This window comes from Adiantum capillus-veneris, chromosome 23, assembly GCF_014529385.1.
Source record: "Adiantum capillus-veneris isolate H3 chromosome 23, ASM1452938v2, whole genome shotgun sequence".
Lineage (NCBI taxonomy): Eukaryota > Viridiplantae > Streptophyta > Polypodiopsida > Polypodiales > Pteridaceae > Adiantum > Adiantum capillus-veneris.
In genome coordinates this window covers 18,894,191-18,921,102 of record NC_140953.1, presented here as the reverse complement: position 1 = coordinate 18,921,102, position 26,912 = coordinate 18,894,191, and the positions used below count along the sequence as shown (strand labels likewise).

The 26,912-nt window shown below is 47.7% G+C and overlaps 1 protein-coding gene across 3 annotated transcripts in view; it reads left to right on the top strand.

The window, feature by feature from the left end:
• The window catches only part of LOC147427482 (immunoglobulin), an 86,689-nt gene that overhangs the window by 42,122 nt on the left and 17,655 nt on the right, over nucleotides 1–26,912 (top strand). For 2 of the 3 annotated variants that reach the window (XM_086497710.1, XM_086497711.1), the window contains exons 3-5: nucleotides 7,631–7,791; nucleotides 7,872–7,956; nucleotides 8,382–8,449. In XM_086497710.1, the coding sequence (XP_086353836.1) occupies nucleotides 7,631–7,791; nucleotides 7,872–7,956; nucleotides 8,382–8,449 (314 nt within the window). Of the gene's footprint in view, nucleotides 1–7,605; nucleotides 7,792–7,871; nucleotides 7,957–8,381; nucleotides 8,450–26,912 lie in introns of all 3 variants that reach the window. The other variant, XM_086497712.1, reaches the window with a different exon arrangement.

The following is a 26,912-nucleotide window of genomic DNA, read 5'->3' as shown; positions in this document are numbered from 1 at the left end:
GCAGCAGCAGGTGCAACTGCAAGAGAACGCGCAGGCACAACAGCAGGGACGAGCGTGCAGGTGGCTGATGTCGTCCTCCTCCTAGCAGCGCACACTGGTGTAGAGTCACAGCAGGCAGTGCGCGCGGTTTGGGGAGGGAGCAATACAGCAGGACGTCCATGCAGGCAGCCCCATGGCGAGGAGCTGCTGCGGTCCCATCGCGAGGACTCTCTCTCTCTCTCTCTCTCTCTCTCAGTGAGGCAGCGGGCTCACCCAGGAGACGTGGTACTCCGTGATTCCCTATGCGTAGAATGTCCTCGGCACCTCTCCTTTACCTACGCGTAGAAGGTCCTCGGCAGCCCTCCTTTACCTACGCGTAGGAGGTCTTACATTTCCTACGTTAAAGTTTAAAGGTTTTCTAAGCCTTGAAATAAACTCTTAAAGTTCAAAGGCTTTTAAGCTTTAAAATAAACTTTTAAAGTTTGCCTTATTCTCGGTCCCTTACCTTAGTACCCTACCCCACATTTGCGGGGTGGGTTCGATGGATCCGCTTACCGAAGAGGAAGGGCCGGGTGTAGATAGCTACACCACCCCAAAAAAAACAACAGCCACATTTAAGCGGAGAAACAGAGATACTGTACTATCACCAGGATCATTACGAGTGGGGAAAACGTCGAAGGTACGTGATGAACTAATGATGGAGAAGGTCCAGATGATGCTCAAATCAGAGCTAAACTACATGAGAGATGACATCAGGAAGGAAATGCACGCGAGCGCGGAGAGCTACAGGAACTCCATGTATGGAGACATGATGAGAGAACTAAGGGGAGAGACTCGGGGGATACAAAATGAGGAGATTCAGATCTTGAAAACAGAATTACGAAACCTAATCAGGGCCGAAGTAAATGTAACAGAATGCGTTATGCAAAAGAAACTCGATGAGGCAGTAGCAAGTTTCGAAGCATGGAGAACAAATATGGAAAAGCACATGAGGGAAAAAGATGCAATAATCGAGGAGCTAAAAGGAGAACTTGTGGCCTGCAAATCTACAACTAAGGAGAAGGGAGACGACCAACCTTCGGTGCTCAAGGAGCTTGAGGACATGAAGGATCAAATGAAAGCTCTACGGGAAGGAGATGAACAGAAATCGAAAACGGCATCTTCATGGGCGGAACGTCTCTTTAAGACACAAGAAAAGGTTGATGAAGCAGAGAAATGGATTGAGGATGCGAAGAAAGGGCAGACCCAGATGCCCGAGACCACACCTACCTCCACCATTATTAATATGACAATTGAGGAAGAGTAGAAAAGGAAGACTCGGGCTCTGCATGTGCGGGTAACAGGAGTCAAAGACAAAGAGAATGTAGATGAAGAAGTGAAGGAACTGCTCCAACACATGGGCATCTCAGAGCCCACTCACACGAGTGCATGGAGAGTGGGCAAGAAAGGAATCGATGAGAAGGGAAACGTAAAGGATAGGGCACTTATTCTCTGCTTCCCGAATATAGAAATAAGGAAAGAATTTCTAAAGAAGAGGCCAACTCTTAAGAAAACCGGTATTTTCCTGGGAGATGACCTTACATTGGCACAAGTGGCACACATGCAAGAGTTGATGCCAGAGATCAGGGCTGCACGAGAAAAGGGAAAAATCGCCTTTTATAGAGGAGGGAAAGTAGTGGTTTTGGAAAAGCGCTCAGCATGACGGTGCGAGACCTATGGGACGACGCTACAGATAGCGGCGTGGAATTGTAATGGATCATATAGGCTAGATGTAGGTGCCTTTGAAGACAGCTTTAGGGATAGAGACATAGTTTTCTACTCAGAGACACACTAGATACCGAGACAGCGTATGCCACATGTGAAGGGTTATTTATGGGAAACAGCTGGTCGACCAGACAAGAGATCTCTACAGGGTAGCCGGGGTTCAGGAGGAGTAGCAGTCTTATTTAAAGAGGAGCTGAAACCACTACTACAGATTATCAGGAAAGATGAGCAAGCAAGGTATATGTGGGTGAGAATGAGAGCCGAGACAGGTAGATTTCTATACATCGCTATATGCTACTTCCCTCTGAATACCTCAGTCTACTCCTCACCTAAAGGACAATCCCCTTTCTCCATATTGAATAATGACATATGGGAGTTCTCTAGAGATGGAGACATCGTTCTCTTAGGAGACTTTAATGCCAGAATGGCCAACTCTCAAGCAGTATTCTATGATACTTCTGAGGAAATGCTTGCAGAAGTGGATTTATCACAGAGGGGGCTTACTAGAAACTCACAGGATAAAGAACACACTGAATATGGGAGACATCTCATGGAGATGGCAACTATACATGGTTTGGCCATACTTAATGGTCTAGAGAATTTCCCGTTATCGGGGGGATTCACATGCTTCCCGCACAGGCATGGGGCCAGTACAGTGGATTATGTCATGACTTCACCAAGCTTTATTTCTAGTATCAAGGAATTTAAGGTGGGACCCAGACCGGTTGGGATTGCAGTGGATCATGCTCTATTGACCTTATCAATCTCCTTCCAATACAATGCCTCTCAAGTACAAAGGAAGAAGACACACACAAGATACATTTTCACGCCAGAAACTTATTCAGTCTATGTGGAAAAGATCTATAATAGGATGTGGACAGCCGAGCCAGTATATACTGTAGAGGAGATTACTTCTCAATTAACAAAGATACTACATGGAGCAGCACAAGAGGCATACCCACATACTCAACCTGATCAGAAGAGAGGAGCTGGGAACATGCCTCAAAACAGCTGGTATGACGAGGAATGCAGAGAGACGAGAACCCAGGTCCAGAAAGAGCTTACACTTGGGACCATCACATATAAGCAGTCTCGGATTGCTCTTCGGCGTATAGTACGTCGCAAGAAAAGGGCATTTTTAGCCAAACTGGAGAAGGATTTATATCAGCTCTTCTTGAGTCAGGACTCACATGAGGCATGGCGCTTATTTCACGAGCACTCACCGCCTCCGACGATTACTTCTCCTGAGATATGGGGTCAATATGTAACATCATTATATATGGTATCTAGACAGCCTCCATTACCAGATCCACTAGAGCCATGCCCTGCTACTAGTACTTTCTTTACTACGGAAATGGTGGGAAAAGCCATTGATAAGATGAAGACAAGAAGAGCATATAATCATGATGGTTTAGTAGCAGAACATCTGATCCATGCTAGGGATCTACTTTCAGAAGTCCTTGCTCGTCTGTTTAATCGGGTCATGTGTGAAGGATTCCCTGAATCTTGGAACTGATCTACTATCGTACCTATTTTCAAGTCAGGGGATCCTATGATACCCGGGAACTACCGTACCATTATGGTAGGTCACACTTTGACCCGACTGTATGCATCCATTCTTGAACAAAAATTGAGTAGATGGGCAGAGAATTAGGGCATAAGGGCAACGGGACAAGCTGGATTCAGAAGGGGTTATTCCACTTTAGATCATATTCTTACGCTCAGAGCCATTATTGAAGAAGGAAGAGCAAATGGGAGAAGAATGTATTGTTGCTTTGTGGATTTTCGGAAAGCTTTTGATACAGTACCAAGGGCCAGATTGATGCGCAGGATGCAAGAGTTAGGGGTCCCCAAGGAGATTATTTGGGGGATCATGGCCTTATACGGATCAGTAACTGGTTATGTACGTACTCCAGAAGGGGATTCCGACATTGTTCACTCCACCGTTGGAGTAAAGCAAGGATGCCCACTGTCCCCAACTTTATTTGGTATGTACATAGATGAAGTATCAGATTACATTGATAGAGAAGGTGACAGAGGTGCTCAACTTGTAGGGTCATGGATCCCGTTGCTGTTGTATGCAGATGATATTGTATTGATAGCAGAATCACCAGATGGAATGCAGAGGAAGCTAGATGCTTTGCATAAATTCGCGGAGGACAGTGGACTGTCGGTAAACTTGGGTAAAACCAAAGTTATGGTGTTTAACACCACACCGCAGTGGGTTAGGAGATCGGCACCTACATTTGCATATGGCTAGGATACAGTAGAGTACACAGATGCATACACATACCTTGGGGTGGTATTTGCAGGACCGAAGTTTACTCTTAAGAAAGCAGCGGATGCTAGATTATCCAGAGCCTCTGCAGCCCTGGGAGGGTTGGAGAGGATGTGTTCACAAGTGCAGTTTCAGGAACCACGAACAAAACTTTGGCTCTTTGATACTGTGGTGGCTTCGGCTATGCTTTATGGGGTCCAGATTTGGGGACCATCTGTGGATCAGGATAATTGGAAGTCAATGGAGAGACCTTTGGTATCTATGATTTCCCGAATGATTAGAGCCAAGGCCTCCGTACCACATGCGATTACCCGAGCGGAACTAGCGGCCCCTCCGATAGAAATTGAAGCTCTTACCAGATCAGTGTCCTTTATACATGGTTTGTGGGATACAAATAATGGCCGATATACTAGACTGGCCCTCGAATCCTCTCGACGATTGGCAATGAAAGGGGATACATCATGCTGGTATGCGCAAGTGTCCTCGTGGTTTCAGAGACACGGGTTCAGTATGGAAAGATTGCCCCCCTTCCAATACTCTCGAGGCTCCATCACTGGCAATTACACGAAAGGAGATTAATAAAATCATCCGACAGGATCTTATACAGTTGGATACTAAGAGGACATGGGTAGACCCTACACAAGAATAGGGCACGAAGATGGCCGACTACAAAGAAAACTTCCTACAACTATTTGAAGATGGATTTGTGATTCGCCCGAGTTACATGGATACCCACCTGTCTCATGGGGTGAGATGTGCTATTGGTCAGATTCGTACATCCTCACACCAGTTGGAAATTGAATTTGGCAGATTTAGGGGAATCCCACCTGAGAGCAGAATTTGCAAGTTATGCGGAATGGAGCCGGAGACAGAATTACACTATATATGCCACTGCACAGTATACTACGAGATACGTGGGCGTTTTCACTGCCTCTTTAAAGAAGGCTTTGGACCTCTAGATAGAATCATGCAATACCAAGATCAAAGATGCTTAGGCTTGTACCTACTGGAACTACATCGGCACAGGGATAATCTAATGAGAAGACAAAGAGCACTACAGCCTCAGAGGCAGATCACAGACTTCTTCGGATCGAGAGAAGCAGGAGTGGAAGGGGAAGCAAGAGGCCAGCAGCCAACACAAAGGAGTACCCACATTCATACCAAAGGCACCCTAAATGACAGAGCAATTGAGCTTAGGAAATCGAGACGACCACGACCAAGATGCAGAAGCACACTTCACCGGAGGAGACTACAACAAAGGATTAGAAGCATTCTAGCTAGACACCCAGAATGATCCTAAGAAGTTTATTTATACTTTGTATTTAGTTTCACATTTAAATTTCACACTTTTCACACTTAGTACTTCAGTACTAAGGTACCTAGACATTGTAACAGATTCACCACTTTTGTATCAGTTTGGTCTCATAGGTCATTCTGGCCTTTTGAAGACGTTAATATAACTCTCTCTCTCTCTCTCTCTCTCTCTCTCTCTCTCTCTCTCTCTCTCTCTCCCCCCCCCCCCCCCCCCCCCCCCCCCCCCCCCCCCCCCCCCTCCTCTTTGCGTAGAAAAGCAGCCCACGCAAAACTGCCCAAAAGCAGCGCCGTAAATCGCGGATGTCTGTACAGCCTGCTACGTGTCAGCATTTCCGAATTTCGCACCGGATTCTGCGGGCCTGTCCATACAGCAGTGTCACGTCAGCAATTTCAGCAAGCCAGCCGGGAGTCCTTGCAAGAGGGTGTCTGTGTGTACTGGGCAGCCACGTCACTGAGTTGTGACAGAGCCAGAGACAGAGCTACATTACATATGTCGTTGCACAGTGTACTATGAGATACGGGGCCGTTTCCACTGCTTATTCAAAGAGGGTTTCGGTCCTTTCTCTAGGGTCATGTCTTATGAGGATTAGAGATGTCTTGGGCTATATCTACTTGAGTTACACAGATATAGAGACACTTTACTGGGGAGAGATAGAGAGAGTCCCAAAGACACATTACAGATTTCTTTTCACTAGATATGGGGCAGCCAGAGGAGCAGCCATCACTGTAGAGCTCAGCCCACACTCATTTGACCACTACCGGCACTCTCATCGACTGAGCACTGGAGCTACGGAGATCCAGATGGCCACGATTGAGGAGAGGGGCTACACAACATCAACAGAGACTACGGCAGAGGACTCGATCCATACTCTCAACATCCAGAGTGCAGCTGAGGATGGATTCTAGTAGTAGTATCTTTGTTCTAGTTCTTTTGTACCCAGACATGGTATTAGATTCACATTTTGTAACAGATTGGTCTCATAGGTCCTTTTGGCCTTTTGAAGACGTTAATATAACATTTCATTTCTCTCTCTCTCTCTCTCTCTCTCTCTCTCTCTCTCTCGTTTTGTTTCTTTTTTACAGAAATGATGGGCTTGTACTTTGTCTTAATAGTTACATGAAGGCAATGTGCCAATTACAAAACACAGCTGAGGCAAGATAACAAAATACAACCATAGGTGAAAACATTGCTCAAGATCCACAAGGGAAACAAAGCTAGGGGTAAAACTGAAGGATCAGAAAGATACATGTAAATGGGGCTGAGACTTAGGAGTCGAAGATCCACATGGAAACCACAGAAATTTTCTTGGAAATCGCTCTAGCAGCAAGCAATGTAGCACTTTGAAGACGACGACGACGTGTTGAGCTTTCCCAACTACCTATGGCAAAACCATAGAGAGCATAACGCTGAATCTGCCATCGACACCATTAAGAGAAGCTTGTACCGAAGATCTTGAGCCCACCCAAGAGAGAAGCCAGCACAACTGAAGGAGGAAGTCAACGCAACTTGCAAAAACATCTCCAAAAGAACGGGACAAGTCCATGAAGCCAAGCTTAGGCCGGGCTCAGAGGGAGTGGCGGCAGAGAAAACGAAAGGTGTGTGCGTCCAAGTTGGCGCATGCCGATTGGTGTAAAAATAGCTCCTCCATTTCTGGACCCACCAAGTTTCGGGTGAAACCCCCCCCCTCCCCCCGGGGGGGCAGATCGAGCACAGGTTAGCCTGGAAAAAGAAACATCACCGCCAGTTAGGCTACTGTGATTCGTTGCTTCAGATTTCGCCAGTTTGCTTGTTCATCCTTTCCGCCGTCTCTTGTGAACTAGTAAGGCGGAGGCAGGTGAGAGAGCTCTCACCTGCCGCCGGGCTCGTCTGAACCCACCGTTAGTGTAGTATTCTTCAACAAAGTAGGACAAGACATGGATAAGATAGGAACACCCTCACCCAACCCATCAACTGATCCCAACCATCCCAAAGCAGCAGCTGCTCCAAATACAAGAGCAGCAAACAACAGGCAAACAAGCAAAACATACACACCCCCCCACCATGAGCACACATACCAAGCAGCAGATGCATCCAGGCAGAGCATACAGACAGCAAACAGCACACACAGAAGAAACAAAAACCACAGGCAAGAGACATGCGCTGCATAATGTCCGTAACAATATGAGTTCTTTTGCTTTTTGTATATTTTTTCAATTCAAGCCTTGATTTGTCTAAAAAGATTATAACCGTAAACTTGGTTAAGCTTTATTTCTTGTCTCCTTTTGAATAGGAACTCAATGTGCTCTTATTCTCAGATCTTGTTCGAACGGTACTTCCCAAGGTTCTTCCTCCAACTTACAAGGGCACCGTGATTCGATACCTCTACTACTTCGTGGTGAGCTTACAGTGGTCTATTGCTGTCATTGAAAATGGAAATATTGAGCATTTTACGCCCAAAACTACCTTGTCACCAAAGGTAACTAATTCTTTACAGGTTCTAATTTAATATTGAACATCCCTTAGTGGGCTATTGAGTCTTTTTTTCCGACTTTTCAGGAACTTAAAACCTTTTTAAACATTTGGACATTGCCAACAAGTAGTGGACTTACTGCTGAGGAGCCTCAAATAAAAGATTATTGGGGTAGGTAATAAACTCTTGCCACTGGCTGTTCCTGTAACGAATTCGTGCGTTGCTTTTCTTCTTCATAAGCTTCTACATTTTATATTATGATGACTGTCGTAAGACTGCACATTCTTGTCTGGAGCATGTGGCCGGATGCATTCCACCATTCTTTTCCTGTAATTTATGGTATGTTTGCCACAAAAGGCAAAGTTTCCATCATCACATCTGGTTTGATCAAGCTAGTTATTTTTTCAAAGATAGTACATTCCATCTCAATCATCAGATATAGACCTAGGCCAATGTAATGAAGGATAATTTCTTAGATTCTGGACCTCGTTTTTTTCATGTTTTTTTTGTTTTATAGAAAGTAAAATTGGTCTTAAGGTTACATAAGCAACAACTGAAGAAAATCTAATATTGATAGAATTTTTGTGAGGCTGCAGGTATTGTTCCTCAATCCGCAGTTCAAGTTGAAATCTACTGGAAGGAGAAAAATGATGAGAATGATTGGGTAAGTGAACACTTTTTATTTGTGATGTGTGTGTATTATTTGGCCGTGTTGAGTTCTTCCGTGTGCTGTTAGTGAATCCTTTCATAGTCTTTGTTCCATGACCGGTCTTTTAGAAAGATTACTACCGCGTGATGGTACGGCTTGTTTACTGTTTTACAATTGATAACCATTCTGACATTTTCACCAAACCTCTTCCAGAGGCGACCACCAATTGCATGCCAAAATCTGACAGTAAATTCTCCATCTCTTTCATACGTTGAAGAAGCTTTTTTTTTTTCCGAGAAAAAGATCCTTCCATTTGTTAAGAATACTGCCCAAAGGGCTACAACCAGCCTATAGCACTACATCAAAACATGGGGAGACTCTCCCAATGAAAAGACAAGATATGTACACTGAGGGCTAAATCACGAGATGGGAGAAGGAAATAGCCACATTGGTGGCCGGTAGTGCCATCTAGGCACGCCATGGACCATGGTGAAGAAGGGCTTAGGGCGCCAGAGTCGAAGGAAGACCTTGCGGCACTCCCGTATGCGGTCGGAGCTGCCCTGAGGTCTCTCAAACTGACCTCGGAGTGTATGGATCAGCTCCAGCCAGATATCACGAACAGTCTCTGTCAGAGGGACAGGACGAGCCTTGAAAATGCAAAAGCAGCGGGCCTGCCAGATTAACCAAAGTATTAGGTCACAGATGAGCTTCCAACACCACTCCCGTGGGATGAGCGTTGTGGCAGGCTGGAGTGTAGACCGGCCCTCCTGTTGATGGAAGCGCTGGGCCTGTGAGTGTGGACCAGGCTGCAACACCTCAAGTGTACTGGTGGGTTGTGGAAAGTGCTGGGATCAGTCGAAGAATCCGAAGCTAAACCTGTTGTGCCATGGGGCAGTCTCACAGACAGTGATGCTGAGTCGCCAGTGGCCACAAGCTGCACATGCTGCGGAAAAGCTGCTCTGTACCAACCAACTCCCAACTGCAGTAGCTATAGCGCAACTAGCCACTGAAACATGGTAACTCTCCTTGGCCGTCTGTTGTCCCACAAGCGCTCTCAGAACCCTACCCAGAACTCTGCTGAGACCCTCCTCCTGCCAGTGAAGTGTTGCAGCAGGGCAAGCCGCTCTTCATGCTGTCAGTATGTGGCGCCCCAAGCGAGCTGTGCTAGAAGAAAGAGGTCCCTGGTTGATCGATTGAAGAGAAAGGATCTCGCCAGAACCACTCTCCCTGGTCCCAAGGGGCGGCTGAGTCGGGATCTATGACACAAGTCCTCCCACAGATGCCCGGAACTTGGATCCTTTGAAGACAACCCTCTGCAATCTGTGGTGCCTCAACTGAGACTCTGGGAAGAGGACCCTCTCCTTGAACCTCAAAAAACATGCAGGTTCTTGACTCTGAGCAAGCCCTAACTGCAATGAGGATCTCCAATCACGTGAAAGCCCCCATCCAACTAGGAGCTGCTGTCTCAAGAGGGGTATGCCACTCAACAAGTATAGCCTCTGTAATATCTTGACGCATGCTCTGCATCCCCCTCATGCCTCGTAGTTGGATGCTCTGAATGTCCTCGGGAAGGCCTGAAAACTGCAGCCAGCCCTCAAAAGTACGGGATGGACCCTTGGCCATGGGACCCCAAGAAACATGAGGTGTGCTACCAACCAAGTGGCCTCGTTGTGTGCTGACCATGGGGTTCCAAACAAGAGGCTGTCTCAAGCGCTCCTCAATGCATGTGGGTTGGTGCTACTCAAGGCCACTCCGCAGCAACTCCCAGGACCTAAGTAAGCTTGCAGCAAAGCGGTCCTCTCAACTCCTGCTTAGGCCAACTGTGCGCATCTCTATGAAGATCCACATGATGGACGGGCTCCAAGGGCTGCCCGTATGTGGGACTCCTGCACGAATCCGGTGAAGCAACAACTCCTTCCAGTGCTCCTCCCCTGGAAGAAGTCCTCTGACCACAAGCTTCCTAAGAAGGGCTCTGCTCTACTGTGCTGGGTCGATAATCCCCAACCCTCCCTGAGAACATGGTAAAGTGATGACCCGCCAGGACACTTTGGCCCGGGCCGACTGGGTGTCGCGCATTGACCACAAAAAGTTCATGATCAGCCTCTCTAGCTGACTGATGGAGGAGCTCGAGAAGATCTAGCAAGACATGATGTAGAAAGCACTTGGTTGGCCACTACAACCCTGCCAGCCAAAGAGAGCCATGCAGAGCTTCAACGTAGCAGTTTCCTCCTAATGGTAAGGAGGAGAGGAGCAATCTGTTGCTCTGAAGACAGATCCAAGCCAACCTGACAGCCCAAGTAGCGTACAGGTGTCCTTGGGGAGATCCACCTGATGTTAGGTGCACGGAAGTGTTTAAGGATTTAGCTCGGATCTAGTACTCCGCACAAACACAAGGTTACTTTACTTCGCTTGAAAGGACTGAATTGAACTGAATGAAAGAGAGAGACGTAGAGAGAGAGAGAGAGAGAAAAGAGAGACGACACGGCATGTTGTGTAACAGACTTGGACACTCCAAGTCAAGAATCAACCTCGACAACACCAAATAACCACTTCAAAACAAGTCACAGATCACAATAGATGTACACTGGCCCAGCGGAGTTCCGTGCCTAGAGATATTGGCCCCAAAGACTGGCGCCCCTTTCGGTATTTCTTTTTGTATTAATCAATCATCAAAGTACAAGAGAGCGGTTAGGGTTTCACTCTCAGACTCTACGTCCAGATGCTCTGAGAAGTGAGACCCTCACCACTTATTTAAAGGTTACAAGGGATGTCGAAAAGCAGAGCCCCAAAAGCTTGAAAGCAAAAGCTCTTTTCCCTCTCTCACAGGGAGCTTCTGAAAGCAAAAGCAAATTCTCTCTCTCTCTCTCTCTCTCTCTCTCTCTCTCTCTCTCTCTCTCTCTCTCTCTCTCTCTCTCTCTCAATGAGAGCAACAAAAAGCAATTATGCCTTTTTGGCCAAAAGCGTCGCTCGAAAATATCCCCAAAAAAAAATAAAGTTTTTTTTTTTTGGCTTTTTTCACCTCCGTGATTTCCGGAAATTAGGGTTTTTGGCAGAAATTAGGGTTTGCAGGAATTTTTAGGGTTTCTGCTGTCCGCCACGTCATCACTTTGTGACATACCCCCCTCTTGAAAGCAGTGTAATCGACCGCGATTACGCCTGCAAAACCGACAAAAGCCATAAACCGTCTTAGCAGACACTGACTGTTAGTACCTACGTACTAGGAACACACATCTAGCACATGTACAAAATCGACACTCACATCACACGACATCACAGGACATCACCAGACATCACAGGACATCACATGACATTCAACATTCATTCGGATCTTAGACCATGATTTATCGGCAATGTAGCTAGCAATCACATCTAAGTCCAATCGGGACCTCATCGATGTCCGATTGACTAACCCCTATTGCAACCATGTCTATTCGAGATCAATCAGACCAAAATGCTGCAGTCATTTCGGCTATCAGTTCCCGCACTCACAAGAAGTCAAGAACAAATCAGTATCATTATCAGGAATTCCATTTCATAAAGTCATCCAGCAGAATACTGTCAGCTATCAGTATCCCTGAAGCTCAAAGAGACATCAGTGACTTTAGTATCAAAATCGAGGCATCTGTTGACAAGGGAGCGGAGTGACTCCCCTCTTGTGCATCCCACTACACCAGATCTCCGGCCAAGCTGAATTCTGGGTTCTGTTTGGAGTAGACTATGCTAAACCAAAACATCGAGGTAAAGTTTCACAATCCGAGGAGTATCTGCTAGGTCCTCCTCCATCCACTTCGCATCAAATGCAGGAAAGTTCTTGAACTAAACCAAGAACTGCCTTCGGACTTTACCTTTCTTCGTATCGTTATGTGCCAAAATCTGTTCAGGAACAAGGATCTCCTCGTTTTCTTCCACTTCGGGTTGCTCATCAGGCTCCCCATCATCAGGCACATCACCCTTAACAGGGTTCAAGAGACTCACATGCAATGCATTATGAATCCTCCAAGTATCTGGCAGTTTCAATCGGAAGGAGACATCATTTATCTTGTCAGTGATCTGGGAAGGTCCGTAGTATCGCATACTAAGCTTTGGAAAAAGCCTCTCCTTTCCCTTTTTCTTTCGTAGGCGTGCCTTCTCAAAAGTAAGAGCACCCAATCATCCTCCTTCAATTTCAAGTCGCGACGATGGCGATCCACTGCCTTTTTCTGTCGTTCTTGAGACTCCTGCAAAGTCTCGCGAACCTTGGCAAAAGCCGTATCCAAATCTCGCGAATATTCATCCGCTTCAAATATCTAATCTTTCGTGCTCAGAAAGGATGGAACCTTCGCAGCACTTTCAACAATCTCACATGGCGTCTTCCTCGTCGAAGAGTGTATTGTGTTATTGTAGGCAAATTCCACCAAAGTAAGTTCTTTTCCCATTGAGTCTTCTGATCCGAGATACAAGACTTCAATAAATCTAAAATCACTGAATTGGCAATCTCAAATTGCCCGTCAGTCTGCAAGTGGAACGATGACGAGAACTGCAACTGCGTGCCAATGTTCTCCCACATTGCCTTCCAAAACAAACTCATAAATCTGGGGTCTCTATCGGAGACAATCGTCTCAGACGTGCCATGTAATCAGAAAATCATCATGATCATTCTGTGTTCTCGGGAGATCAAAAAATGAAATCCATTGCAATACTTTCCCAGGGGTGGGTGGGTATGGGTAAAGGCTGTAACAATCCCTGTGCCTTATGCCTGTCAAACTTGACCTTCTGGCATACCAAGCAATTGCGCACAAACTCTTCCACATCCTTCTTGAGTCTCCGCCAAAAGAAATATCTCTCTATTACTTCAAATGACTTCTGCAAGTCCGGCAAAGTCAAATCTGGTTTTGTAGTCAATTTCTCTTTCAATGTCTGAAAGGCAGTCACCTCTGTGGGTCCCCACGAGAAAGGTACTCCTTTCTGTGTCAAGATATGCAAAGGGGAAGCAACCTCTGCAAACTTTCGTATGAACCGCCTGTAGTACGAACACAGTCCCAAGAAGCTTCTAACTTCATGGACATTCCTCAAATCGGGCCAATCACGGATAGTCTCTATCTTGGCCGGGTCCATTTGCACTCCTGCTGCTGCTGACACAATGTGTCCCAACAAGTGTATCTCTGGTAGGAAAACTTCACTTTTCTTTGCATTAATCACTAACGTGTGATCTCGTAATGCCTGAAAGACTTGAAGCAGATGATCTCTGTGTTCTGCCTCATTCTTGGAGAAAAAAATGATGTCGTCAAAGAAAGTGCCAACAAATAGCCTGTACTCTCGAAAAATCCTGTCCATCATTTGGTTAAATGTCGCAAGAGCATTGGTTAAGCCAAAAGGCATCACCAAAAACTCAAATAACCAAAAAGTCGTCCGAAAAGCTATCTTGTAGACATCTCCTGGCGCTATCCTGATCTGATGATATCCACTCTTCAAGTCAATCCTGCTAAAGCACGAGGATCCTTGTAACCTGTCGAGTATATCATCGATCCTAGGAATCGGAAATCTGTTCTTGATGGTGATTTTGTTGAGAGCGCTATAATCGATGCACATTCTCCAAGATTCGTCTTTCTTCAAAACCAACAATACTGGAGAGCAATACGGTGAAGTACTAGTCTGGACAAGACCCTTTTCCAAGAGGTCTCTCACTGGGTTCATAATCTTTTCATTCTGTACTCGGCTCACACGGTAAGGTGGCCGATTCGGTGGCGTGCTTCCAGGTATCAGATCAATGGTTTGATCTTCAGCCCTCTGAAAAGCAATCGGCATGAGTGTGGAGAAAAATCTTGGCGTTCTTTTGATCAGGTCAAAACATATTCAACCTTTATCCAGCGTTCAGTTCTCTCCCAAAAGAATGAGTAAGAAACTGAAGTTCATCAAGTACAATCTCTAAGCCCTTTATTTATCAAAGTCGCTTTCTCGGCCCGGTAGTCAACCACGACGTAGTTCTTGTGGTACCAAAGGATTCTTAGTAGAACGTCACTCGCGTGCCCTGAACACCCCTGTCATTGCAAACGAAGTTTGCCAATGCTCGGTGTAATGGCAACATCCCATCCGGGTTCCAATCGAACTACCTCCGCCTGTGGCGTCAGTCTGTCGGGCGTAATTCCAAATCGAGCCGCCAATTCCAAGTGAAAAGAAGTTGGCCTTGGCTCCTTCAAAAGAGCTTCCTGATCCTTCAGTTTGCCCCAAAAGCGGCAAAGTTTGTACTTTCATTCATTAGATTCGGTGCAGGTCCCACGCCATGTGGTACCAGTTCTGCTTTTCTATCTGCCTTTTCTGCCACATTCCTCAGCTGCTCTCGAACTCTTAGGCCTGTCGTCGTCTTTATCATTTTGTTCTTTCTGTGCCTTTCTAGGGCACTTCACGGAGATATGTCCATGTTCCCCGCATCCAAAGCACTTCCCCTCTCTGATGAAGCGAGCTCTCTCCTCAGGAGTAAGCTTGGGTCGTGCATCATTTTTCTCTGGGTTGCTCTTTTTCTTTCTACTTTCATTCCCAGAAGTCTGTTCGGCTCGTTGTGTCATGGCCTTATTTGTGGGGTAGGTCAAACTGCCAGAGTGAATGGCAAAGCCCCGCTTCGCATGACTCATCAACTCCTCAATAGAAGCTGACTTCTATTCCAAGCAGTGATCTCGGATCTCTGTAGGTAGACCCAAGGTAAACCGTTCAATCTGTTCTCTGAACAAGATCTTCTTGAATGAAGAGGCAGGTAGAAAAGATCTCCAGAATCTTTCACAATAAGCATTGATTGTGTCTTTCTTGGTCATTCGAAGATGGTTCCAAGCAGCTCGTATATCTCGTTCATATTCTTGCGTCAACCAACAAGAAACAAAAAGCTTTTCAAATTTCAGCCATTTAACTGGCGCACTCCTGTTTAAAAGAAGCGTGGACCACCAAGTACGAGCATTCCCCTTAAGGTAAGAGGTAGCTCTCCGAATCTTGGAGTGCTCTGAATAGCGTCCTCCCGGGAAAGCGATGTCAAACTGTTGTATAAAAGACAAAGCCTTCGAAGCATCTGAGTATCCTGAAAAGTATCAAACTTGATCGAGTGGCCACCTTCCTTAAACTCTCGGACTTTCTTGCTTTCATCTTCGAGAAAGTCGTACTGGTTGGCTTTGTAAAAATTCTTCTTGTTCGCATAAAAGTTTCCATGATCAGAATCTGAGCTGTCTGTTAGACAAGTCCTCAGTAGAACTGTCAGTCTCTGGGCGAGATGTAGCCTTCTTTCTTGCCCTTTCCGAAGCTTTGTTTCTTGCTTCGCTTTTTACCTTTTCTGTCTTCTTCGCTCGAATCTGAAGAGCTAGAAGAACTGTCAGAAGAAGAAGAAGAAGAACAAGTGGGTACTCCTTCAAATCGAACACGCTTCTTCTGTTTCTTTGCCTTGTCAAATGTCGACCGACGACCCAAATATCCCGGGAAGTCAGTGCCTTTCTTCTGCTTTTTGCCGTTCTTTTTGCCTTTCTTTTGCATGTCGAAAAGCTGAGCAATCCGTGCATCAACCACGTTCTCTAGTTCCTTCTCCGTATATTTTCTTGGAGGCAGAAGGTTTCTTGACAGCGGGTTTCGGGAGTGGTGTTGTGGTTCTTTGCCACTCCATCTGTACCTCTTGCAAAGAGGTCTGGTTCATATCTTTTGCCATCTTCGGGTCCTTGGCAAAATTGAGCATCATCTTTGTTGCATCGCCAATCAATTGACGACACTCCATCTCTTGCTGCTCTGCCTGAGTAGGCCTAGGCGGGCCATACTCTTTGTCTGAATCTTCGTTGTGATCCCAACCCGCATCTCCAGATGCAGAGGGAGTCGACTGATCATTGCCTGAAGCCATAGGTGCCGCGGAAAAAAAAAAATCCGGGATCGGATTTCCCGTAGAAGAGAAATCGGCCGTGCTCTGATACCACTGTAACAGACTTGGACACTCCAAGTCAAGAATCAACCGCGACAGCACCAAATAACCACTTCAAAACAAGTCACAGATCACAAATAGATGTACACTGGCCCGACGGAGTTCCGTGCCTAGAGATATTGGCCCCAAAGACTGGCGCCCCTTTCGGTATTTCTTTTTGTATTAATCAATCATCAAAGTACAAGAGAGCGGTTAGGGTTTCACTCTCAGACTCTGCGTCCAGATGCTCTGAGAAGTGAGACCCTCACCACTTATTTAAAGGTTACAAGGGATGCCGAAAAGCAGAGCCCCAAAAGCTTGAAAGCAAAAGCTCTTTTCCCTCTCTCACAGAGAGCTTCTGAAAGCAAAAGCAAATTCTCTCTCTCTCTCTCTCTCTCTCTCTCTCTCTCTCAATGAGAGCAACAAAAAGCAATTATGCCTTTTTGGCCAAAAGCGTCACTCGAAAATATCCCCAAAAAAAATAAAGTTTTTTTTTTTTTTTTTTGGCCTTTTTTCACCTCCGCGATTTCCGGAAATTAGGGTTTGCAGAAATTTTTAGGGTTTTTGGCAGAAATTAGGGTTTTTGTTGTCCGCCACGTCATCACTTTGTGACATGTTGGGTCCCAACCACCCTCAAGGGCCTCCTTGCTTTGTTGCCAGAGCAAGTACTTGCTTTATTACTTGCACAAATGCTGATACAATGATGCTAAATGTTGAGATGCTAATGGGTATTGACGCAGATGCTTGGTACTGCAGAGATACTGATGAGTAGTTCAGTGCTTGATACTGCGGGTACTTGGTACTTGAGAGGCTAAGTGCTAGGTACTGCGGGTACATGGTACTTGAGAGGCTAGGTGCTGGGTACTGTGGGTACTTGGTGCTTGGTACTACGGGGTACTTGGTACTGAAGGTACTTGGGTGCTAAGGATACGGAGGTCCTGATGATCCCTACGCTGAGCTAGGAAGGAGCCAAGCCAAAACGCAAGGGGTGCTAGATACTGGGGTACTACGTCGTCGACGATGGCGAGGGATACTTGTACCGCAGTGTTGCTGAGGTGCTAATGGGTATTGCTAGAGATGCTTGGTACGACGACGACGACAATGCTGTGGGATGATCTGCTATCGCTGGGGATGGTGATGGGCTGAAAACTGGAAACGCTGGTGATGCTAATGGGCTGAAGGCTGAAATTTGCTGCGATGGAGGAACTGATGGCGATGGCGACGAGGCTGTGGGCAAATCTGCTATCGCCAAGGATGGCGATGGCTGAAAACTGAAAACGCTGATGGAGTTGCGGCGAAGACCGCGACCGCGACGAGGCTAGGGCTGTATGCTGAAAACGCTGAGGCTCCGGATGCCAAAACGCTGATGGGTTGAGATCCACAATGCTGGTACTACTGGGTACCGTTGAGAAGAGGGTGGTGGTATCGATACTACTTCTTCTTCTGCCTTTTCAGCCTTCTCTAGCGCCCAAGGGGCTTCATTTATAGGTCTTTTAGCCATTTGCCCTACCTACTTTTAATAAATGTCACGTCAAAGTCACTTATTAATAAATGACTTAATTGATTATTCCATTAAGGAAAATATGAACCCCAAAAGGGCCCTTTAGGGTCAAAGATGCTTATAGAATATACTCTCCACACCAATGAGAATGGGCTTGTGGCCACGGTCCCACCAATTTTTGCATTTTTTTGAATGTCCATAACTTGAGCATTTTAACTTCAAATTTTTTGGACAATAGTACATTTGGATAGCATTGCCAAGCTCTTTCCATAGATATGTTACATGATATAGTTTTGAGGTACGTAGATATGGGCTATTCAGGCCCCCTCTTTTATGTCCTATGTTGACTAAAAGCTGATTGGTTGCTCTTACAAGGCCCCTTTGGGGTTCATATTTTTCCTAATGCATATGCCTATATGCAAGGGGGCAAGAGGGTAGCCCTGTCTAACCGAACGTGTGAGCATGAAGCGTTCCCCTTTGCCCCCTGCCAAAAGCATCTGGTTGTGCGTACTCCTCTAATCCATATATCGGAAAACCCCATCGTACGCCTTCTCAAAATCAAGGAGTATCACAAGATCTTCTCCTCGGAGACGTGCGAGGGCAGACGCCTCCCAAAAGGTGAAGATGATTTTAAGCATACTGCGCTCCTTGACAAAACCTGTTTGGGTCTCATGTATAATGCTCTCGAGAGTAGCGGTTGAATTCTTAGACTCGGAGCTTTTGCTAAGATTTTGTAGGCTGAGTTGAGAATGGTGATGGGCCACCACTGCCGAATCTCATCCAATGAGCCTCCGTCCTTGGAGATAAGGTATATCAGACCCTCACTCATGCTATCAGGCATCTCTCTAGTGAACAGGATGTGCCCTATGAAGATAACGACCAAGCAGCTCTCAGTACCTAAGAAGAAGCTGGGAGTCAAACCATCCTCCCCTTGGCAGCTACCCCGGCGAAGTGCCCTGAGGGTCTCATGGAGCTCCTCCACTAGGAGAGGCATCTCTAGTCTCTGACGCATCTCCTTCTCCTCAGTAACTAGGCATATGCATCTACACCCAAACCTGCTCTCTGCATGCATCCTGACGCTTTTACTGTGACTCAGCTGAAAACAACTCATGGCAAAAGTCAGTAGCAACTGCATGCATATCCTTAGGCTCTGTAGCAATTGATCCATCATACCTCCTTAACTGGCAAACAGTGGTGCGTGCATGGCAAGGACTCACAGTCTCAAAGAACTCACCAGTAACTCTATCTCCCACCTGGGTCCATTGGGATGCCTGATGATGGAAGGCAAACTCGTGGCTCCACTCCTCAATGGTGATCAACTCCTGTCGAGCTTGCTGCATGTGCTCCTTTATCCAAGGATTATCAGAGTGGCGCTCCTGCATCCGTTGTAGAGAAGCACTGCCTTGTCAGAGCCGCTTCTCCTCCTCCTTGGTTGCAGCCAAGAGAGGTGCAGACTCTTGGTGGAATAAATGACGAAGCTCAGTACGCAGCATGGCACTCTCACTCATCTGTATGTTTGCCACAGTAAGAATCACTGGCGCATGATCTGAAAAGGTAGTCCCTGGTAAAATGCGAACAGATCCTCCCATGTCACAGATGTGGTCAGTGGCGTAGAAGTGATCTATCCGAGATAGATTCATGTCCCCTACTCTGCGGTCAGATCGAGAGAAAGATAGGCTCTCTGAGGGTCGCACAAAGACTGCATGCTACCAAACATCTGAAATCCTCAAGGTCATACATAAACGCTCCCTGGCAACTCAGCCTCGTGCAGAGTAGCATGGCTGTCTCCAATCTTGTTTGTGGTGTCCTCCGACGTGTTGAAGTTGCCCCCAATGCACCATTGCTCTCCATGAGGCAAAGACTCCACAATGTGTGACCAAAACGCATCTCGGGCACTCGCATGGTTGGGCGCATAGATGTTTAGGAAGCCCATGAGGCTACCGTGAACGTGCATAGTAGCCCATTGGGCCCTACCTTACACAACGATACCTCTGCCCACAATGTTCAGGAAGCCCATGAGGCTACCGTGAACCTGTATAGTAACCCTACCTGGCACAATGATACCTCTGCCCACAATGGCCCGCTGCCATGAGTCTGCAATAGTCATACATACACCTCCTTGGATGCCTCTAGGCCCAAAAGCAGTTGACCAAAAGGTCTCATATCGGCCACAGAGAATCTGACCACAACGCCAAATGCGGCCCTCACAAAGATGATGCTCCTGAAGCATAAGTATATCAATCATACCACCCACAAGGCATCTCTTTGAAAATAATGATGTTGCAACAACACTCAACCTTGTAACCTTCGAGGCCGGCTTGGATGGGGAGTAATCCACATTCGAGCGACCTTGAGATAGGCATGTCTGTAGTGATTGTCCAACCCAGGCCCAAGAAGAGCGTGTAGTCCGTAGGGCTACATCCTCTGTCCACATGTACAAATACATAGCAAGGGGCACTCTGTGTGTCTGCAAAGAAGTATATCGCAATGTGTCTACATCTTGTAGAATAGCGTGGTGTCACATTGAACTTGGCTAGCGGCCAAAGAGTCTAAATCAAGTCTGTCACACCTAGGCCCCCTGTGTGATGTGAAAACTCTAGAGCTTGGACCTAGAGCCAATAGAGGACTGTATGCAGAGTCCGCTCCGTGTGATCTGTGCCGCACAGTGGGAAGGAGAAGCCAAGGGCTGTGTTTAGAGCCTCAGTGCCTCTAGCGGATAGAAAGAGAACGTGTACTCTGAATTAAGCTGCCTCGAGATCGGGAGATGGGTCACCGAGGAATCGGGTAGAGCCATAGTCGAAGAAGTCCCATTGTCGACGAATGTCAGGACTCAAAACTGGTCAGCCCGTGAGGGACCGACACAAAAGGAGAGGTCTGCATCAACCGTGGTGTCCCCAGGTAGGTGTGGCTATCCCTCTCGAGCCAAGGGAGCGCCTAGCTACGGAAGAGGGTCTAGTCCCTTGTACCTAAGGGGCAGTACGAGAAGGGTCAGGAGAGGGGGGGTGGGGGTGGGAGGGAGGGGCAGAAGAGGGGGAGAGGGAGGTGGGGCGGAGCAGAAAAGTCGATGGGCGGAGGCGGAGAAGGGGGTGCGGACGGCGCGAGGCTGAGGTGGACTAGGGCTCCTCAAGGGTATCCTGTTGTAAGGGGTCAAAGTGATTCCGTGTAGGAACCTACTACTGGTGGACCACGATGGGTCGACCACCAGGGGGTAGTGTGGCGAGCCCGTCCCTGTCGGCGGCGGCTGTGAACCTGTTGCCAGCCATCTGCTGTCTAGTCCCCAGGCTCTGAAGAGACACAACCTGTGTGCCCTTGGTACCTTTCTACTGTGACTGATCAGCCTTAGGAGGCTGATCGTGGTCCGTGTGGCGCGGGTCGAGATCTCTTGCGGGGATGGCCCATTTGTCTGCAAATGAACCACTGGTTCAGGAGTCACGAATACTGCACATTTTGGCTAAGCCAACCGCCATTCACCCTAGGTAGGACTACCTTTGGGAGAGTGGGGGTGTCTCGAACCAGAACGCATACTGTAGGTATACCTGCTGCCTTGGCAGCGACTGAGGCTGCCGTGCGCGGAGTAAGCTAAAAGCTATCAGGACGGATAATGGAGGAGAGTATGTATCACGTGAGTTTAACAACTTTTTTGATATGCATGGCATTAAGCGGGAATTGACAGCCCCTTATAATCCATCATCTAATGGTGTGTCTAAAAGATATAATCGCACAATTTGTGAGAGATGCATGTTGTCCACAACTATTCTCCCACAAGAGTTTTGGGGAGAGACTCTTAAAACTACAGTTCATGTGCACAATCTATCACGTGACACATCCAACCCTATGTGTCCGTGGACAAGCTACAGCATGATCAGGGTTCAGCAAGTCCAGTCAGTCTAGATTAGAAGTGATCTGGCACTTTTGTGAGTCTATTCGTAGACCATGCATGTCCAGTCACTTAGTATAGATGAATATCCTCTGGTTGCACACAGCATGATCATCAGTATTTCCATCAGAATCCATTAGAATCAGCTAGGGGATTTTTCCATTGATTTTAGCCTATTTTCCTTATTTTTGACATTTTTCACTTATTAATTTAAGTGACTTTCCAACAAAAGTAGGTAGGGCAATTTGGGTAAGAAAATATATAAGCAAACCAAAGTTCGCACTCTTTGGCAGATAAGCAAAGAGCACAACAGGCCTTTGGCAACAGGTACTCCCCTCTCTCAGCAGACTTGCCAAGCTTTCCTTGGCGACCCCATCACCCCATCAGCCCTAGCGTTTTGCTCATCGCCAGCCGCCCATCTTGCTTGGCGGTTTCAGCAAGCTTCTGGATCACGTTGCTTCCCCAACACCTAGCGTTTTTCACCATTGCTACAGGCTGCCAGCAACCAACGTTTTTATCATCAACAGAGGCTGCATTTACCCAGTGTTTTCAGCCTTCATTCGCAGTAGACCAATCAGCGTTTTTCAGCATCAAGTTCAGCAGCGTTTTCAGCCATAAACCACTGCAGACATCAGCATTTTGACAAGCAATTTCAGCCTCCCAAAAAACGCAGCCAAATCTGCGTTTTTCAGCAGTCCCAAACAGCCCCAGATTTTCAGCAGATAGCGTTTTTGGACAGCCGTAAAAGGCTTGCAGATTTCAGCCCTTAGGTTAGTGTCGCCATTCTCGTCGTCGTCATCGATATAGCCTCGAGTTGCATCAGTCCATGCATCATCATTGTACCCATTTGTGCAATCATAAGTAGACCACTCTTGCCGACGAGAGTGGGGCCTTCGGAGGAGGGTTTTACAACGTCTTTGGTGTCGTATCTCTTTTCTCTCTATCTCTCAGTCTCATACACTTGCACGCACAGTGTCCACTCACTCTGTTTGTGATCATAGCACTCTCCATTAAGAACGGAAGGCTCTCCCTTCCATAAGAACTAAAAGGAACCTTGAGCAAATATGGATCACTCATCTCGAGAAAGTACAACATTCATTCCGCTGCACCTTACATTGGTATCAGAGCTTTGGCAGTGTTCTGTATCACTCAAGGAAAGAACCACAAGAACCACATAACTTTTTTTGCTTGTTGAGGTCGCACGAACCCAAGTTCGCTTGGGTGTGTCGATTCCTAATCGTGTTTTTGAAGAGTGACAGGAATCCCAGGAAAGAAGGGATTCCAGCCTCCCCTTGTGTCTCTTTTCACTCATTGAGAGCAGACCGTGCACTTAGCGGCCGACCAATCGACGTGAGGTGGGAAAAAGCAACCTTGGTGTGAGCGCAAGGCCGCCAAGGGGTGCGCCCGCGGAAAGGAGTAGAACTCGGGTGAAGAGAAGATCCTTCTCAAACGCAGTTTGCAAGCGAAAGAAAACCTCAAGAACCTCAAAGAACCTCAAGACCCGCAAGAACCCAAGTTCCTCGTGAACTTAAGAACCCAAGACCACAAGAACCCACACGAACCCACAAGAACCCAGGACTTCAGAATGGTCATCACTCGAAGCGGAATGGATACTTCGCTTGGAGGTGGTGAGCATGAGAGAGGCGAAGAATAATTTTCCCCATCAGGAGGTTTTTCCAACCCTCACCCTACCCCATCTACGTCAAGGATTGCACGAACTCCTATTGAGGCTTTAGACCATATATTTCTGGAAAGGAAGTTAGAACGCGAATCAAGACATGCAGAAAGAATGGCAGAAATGGAACGCAGACACGCAGAAAGAAGAGCAGAAATGGAGCGCAGACACCAAGAAAGAATTGCAGCTGCCGTCAAAGGAATGAGCGATCAACACACGCAAGAGTTCTTGCGACTCGTGTCTCAAGCTCAGACACAAATGCAAGAGACTCGGGAAAAGGAGACTCTCTCAGTCTCTTCTTCTCCAAAGCATGACACACAGGATATGCATGATTGTGAGAAGCATGATGATTTGAATGATGATGATAAGCATGATGATTTGAATGACAAGCATGATGATTTTTTTTTTTCCGAGAAAAAGATCCTTCTATTAGTTAATGAAAGCTGCCCGTAGGGCTACAACCACCTCTGCAAGAGAGGGCTACAACAAACATGATGGGGAGACTCTCCCAATGAAAGAACAACATATATACAATGAGGCCAAATTTAGGGATGGGAGGAGGGAAGAGCCACACAGGTGGTCGGTAGTGCCATCTGAGCACACCCTGGACAATGGTGTAGAAAGGCCCAGGGCGCCAGAGTCAAAGGAAAGCCTCGCGGTGCTCCCGCATGCGGTCGGAGCTGCCTTGTAGTCCCTCAAGCTGTCCTCTGAGAGTATGGATCAGCTCTAGCCAAAAGTCACGAACAGTCTCTACTGGTGGCATAGAGCGAGCCTCAAAAATGCGGAAACAGCGGGCCCGCCAGATGAACCAAAGTGTCAGGCCACTGATGAGCTCCCAACACTCCTCTCTCTCACTGCACCACTCCTGTGGAGTAAGCTTTGTAGCGGGCTGGAGTGTAGGTCGTCCCCCCGTATCACTATCATCCTGCTGGTGAAAGATAGCTCAAACTGAAGTGTTGGGCCCGTGAGAGTGGACCAAGCCGCTGCCCCCCAAGTGTACTATCTAGCCGTGGAGAGAGTAGGCATCAGCCGAAGAACTCGTAGCCACACCTGCTGGGCCGAGGGACAGTCCCAAAGACAATGACGCTGACTCTCCACCAACTGGTCACAGGCTGCACATGCGGCCGAGAGACCACTATGCACAAGCCAGCTCCCTACTGCTGTACCTGTGTGCAACCAGCCACTGAAACAAAGTGACGCGCCTCGGCTGTCTGGAGTCCCACAGCCTCTGCCAAAAGGCTGCCAAGAACTCGACTGTGAGGCCCTCCTCCTGCCAATGACGTGCTGCAGCGGGGCGAGCCTCTCTCTGTGCTGCAAGTATATGACGTCCAAGCCGAACAATGTACTGAAAGAAGGGGACTCCTGGGTGGTCTGTAGAAGAGAAGGGGTCCCTCCATAGCCACTCACGAGGATCCCACTGTACTTGTGCCAGTGGACAACACTCCCAAGCCCATAGCCTCCAGTGTCCAGTCTCAAGAGCTGTTGGGTCAGGGTCTATGACGCAAGTCCTCCCACAGATGCCCACAACTCGGATCCTCTCGAAACAGCACTCTGCTACCTGCGGGGCCTCTATTGCAACTCGCTGTAATCGTCCCCCACCTTGAAGCTCGAAGAACAGGGCTGGGACAGTCTCTTAGCAGGCCCTGATTGAAATGAGAACCTCCAGTCGTGTGAAGGCTCCCATCCACCGGGGTGCTACTGGCTCAAGAGGCGTGAGCCACTCAGCTGGAACTGACTCTGAGATGTCCTAACACATGCTCTGCACCCCTCTCATGCCCTGTAGCTGGAAACCCTGCACCTCCTCTGACAAACCTGTGAACTCTAGCCAGTCACCTAGAGAGCGCGCTGGACCTGCTGCCATGGGACCCCAGGAAACACGAGGCCGACTACCAACCAAGTGGCCTCTCTGAGTGCTAACCATGGGGTTCCAGACGAGGGGCTGCCCTAGGCGCTCCTCCGTGCACATCGGTTGTTTCTGCTCCAGTCCACGCCGTAAGAGCTCCCAAGAACGAAGCAAACTCACAGCGAAGCGGTCCTCCAGTCTCCTGCTCAAGCCAACTCTGCGCATCTCTGAAAAGATCCATCTAGTCGAAGGTTGCCAAGGGCCTCCTGATTGAGGCACCCTGGCACGAAGCCTCTGTAGCAAGAACTCCTTCTAGGGCTCCTCACCTGGAAGAAGTCCTCTGACTATGAACTTCCCAAGAAGGGCTCTGCTTTGGTGTGCTGGATCAATGATCCCAAGCCCTCCCTGAGAACAAGGAAGCGTGATGACCGACCAAGCCACCTTGGCTCGGGCCATCTGAGTGTCACGTCCTGACCAAAGGAAGTTCTTGATCAGCCTCTCTACCTGGCTGATACAAGAACTCGAGAAGATCCAGCAGGAAGTGATGTACCACATAGTCGCCAACAGTACCTGGTTGGCAACTACTACTCTACCAGCCAACGAAAGTCGTGCTAAGCTTCAATGTAACAGCTTTCTTCTGATGGACAGGAGAAGAGGAGCAATCTGCTGCTCGGGAGACAAGTCCAAACCAACCTGACAACCCAAGTACCGAACTGCAGTCCTTGGGGGAATCCACCTGAAACCCTCTCCTGGCATCCAATCTGGCATTGGAGCAGTACCAACCGAGAAAGCCACTGTCTTTCTCCAGTTGATCAGTGCGCCCGATGCACAACAGAAGGCCTCCAAAGCCTGCTCACATTTGTGAAGATTGGCCTCCTGGCCATCTAAGTACAAGGCTGAGTCATCGGCAAACTCAGCGTCCAGTAGCTCATCTCTCCGAATAGGGAGTGCTAAGCCCTGAAGATCAACCTGCTGTGACACCAAAAATCTGCTCATCGCCTCCGCATAGAACACAAAGAGAAAGGGGGCAAGAGGACAACCTTGTCTGATCGAGCGTGTGAGCATGAAGCGCTCACCTTTCCCTCCTGCCAAAAGCACCGACTGTGAGCGTGTCTGTACAAAGCTGACACCCCTCTGATCCAAGCATCTGAGAAGCCCATCCTGCGGAGAGTGCCCTCTAGAAAGTCCCAGTCAACTCGGTCGTATGCCTTCTCAAAGTCGAGAAGAAGAATCACAAGGTCCTCACCACGGAGCCGTGCCAGGGCAGAAGCCTCCCAGAAAGTAAAGATGTTGTCAAGGATATTGCGTTCCTTGACAAAACCTGTCTGAGTCCCATGTATAAGGCTCTCTAAAAGTGGCTGAATCCTCAAACTCAGAGCCTTGGCAAGAATTTTGTAGGCTGAGTTGAGGATGATGATGGGGCGCCATTGTCGAATCTCATCCAAGGAGCCACCCTCCTTGGGAATGAGGTAGATCAGGCCCTCACTCATGCTGTTAGGCATCACTTCTGTGTGCAAAATGTACTGAAAAGCACTATAAAGATCTGGGCCAAGCAGGTCCCAGTACTCCAAGAAAAAGCTGGGAGTCAACCCATCCTCACCTGGACAGCTACCATGGGGGAGGGCCCTAAGAGCTGTGTGCAGCTCCTCAAGCTGAAGTGGCATCTCTAGCCTCTGGCGCAT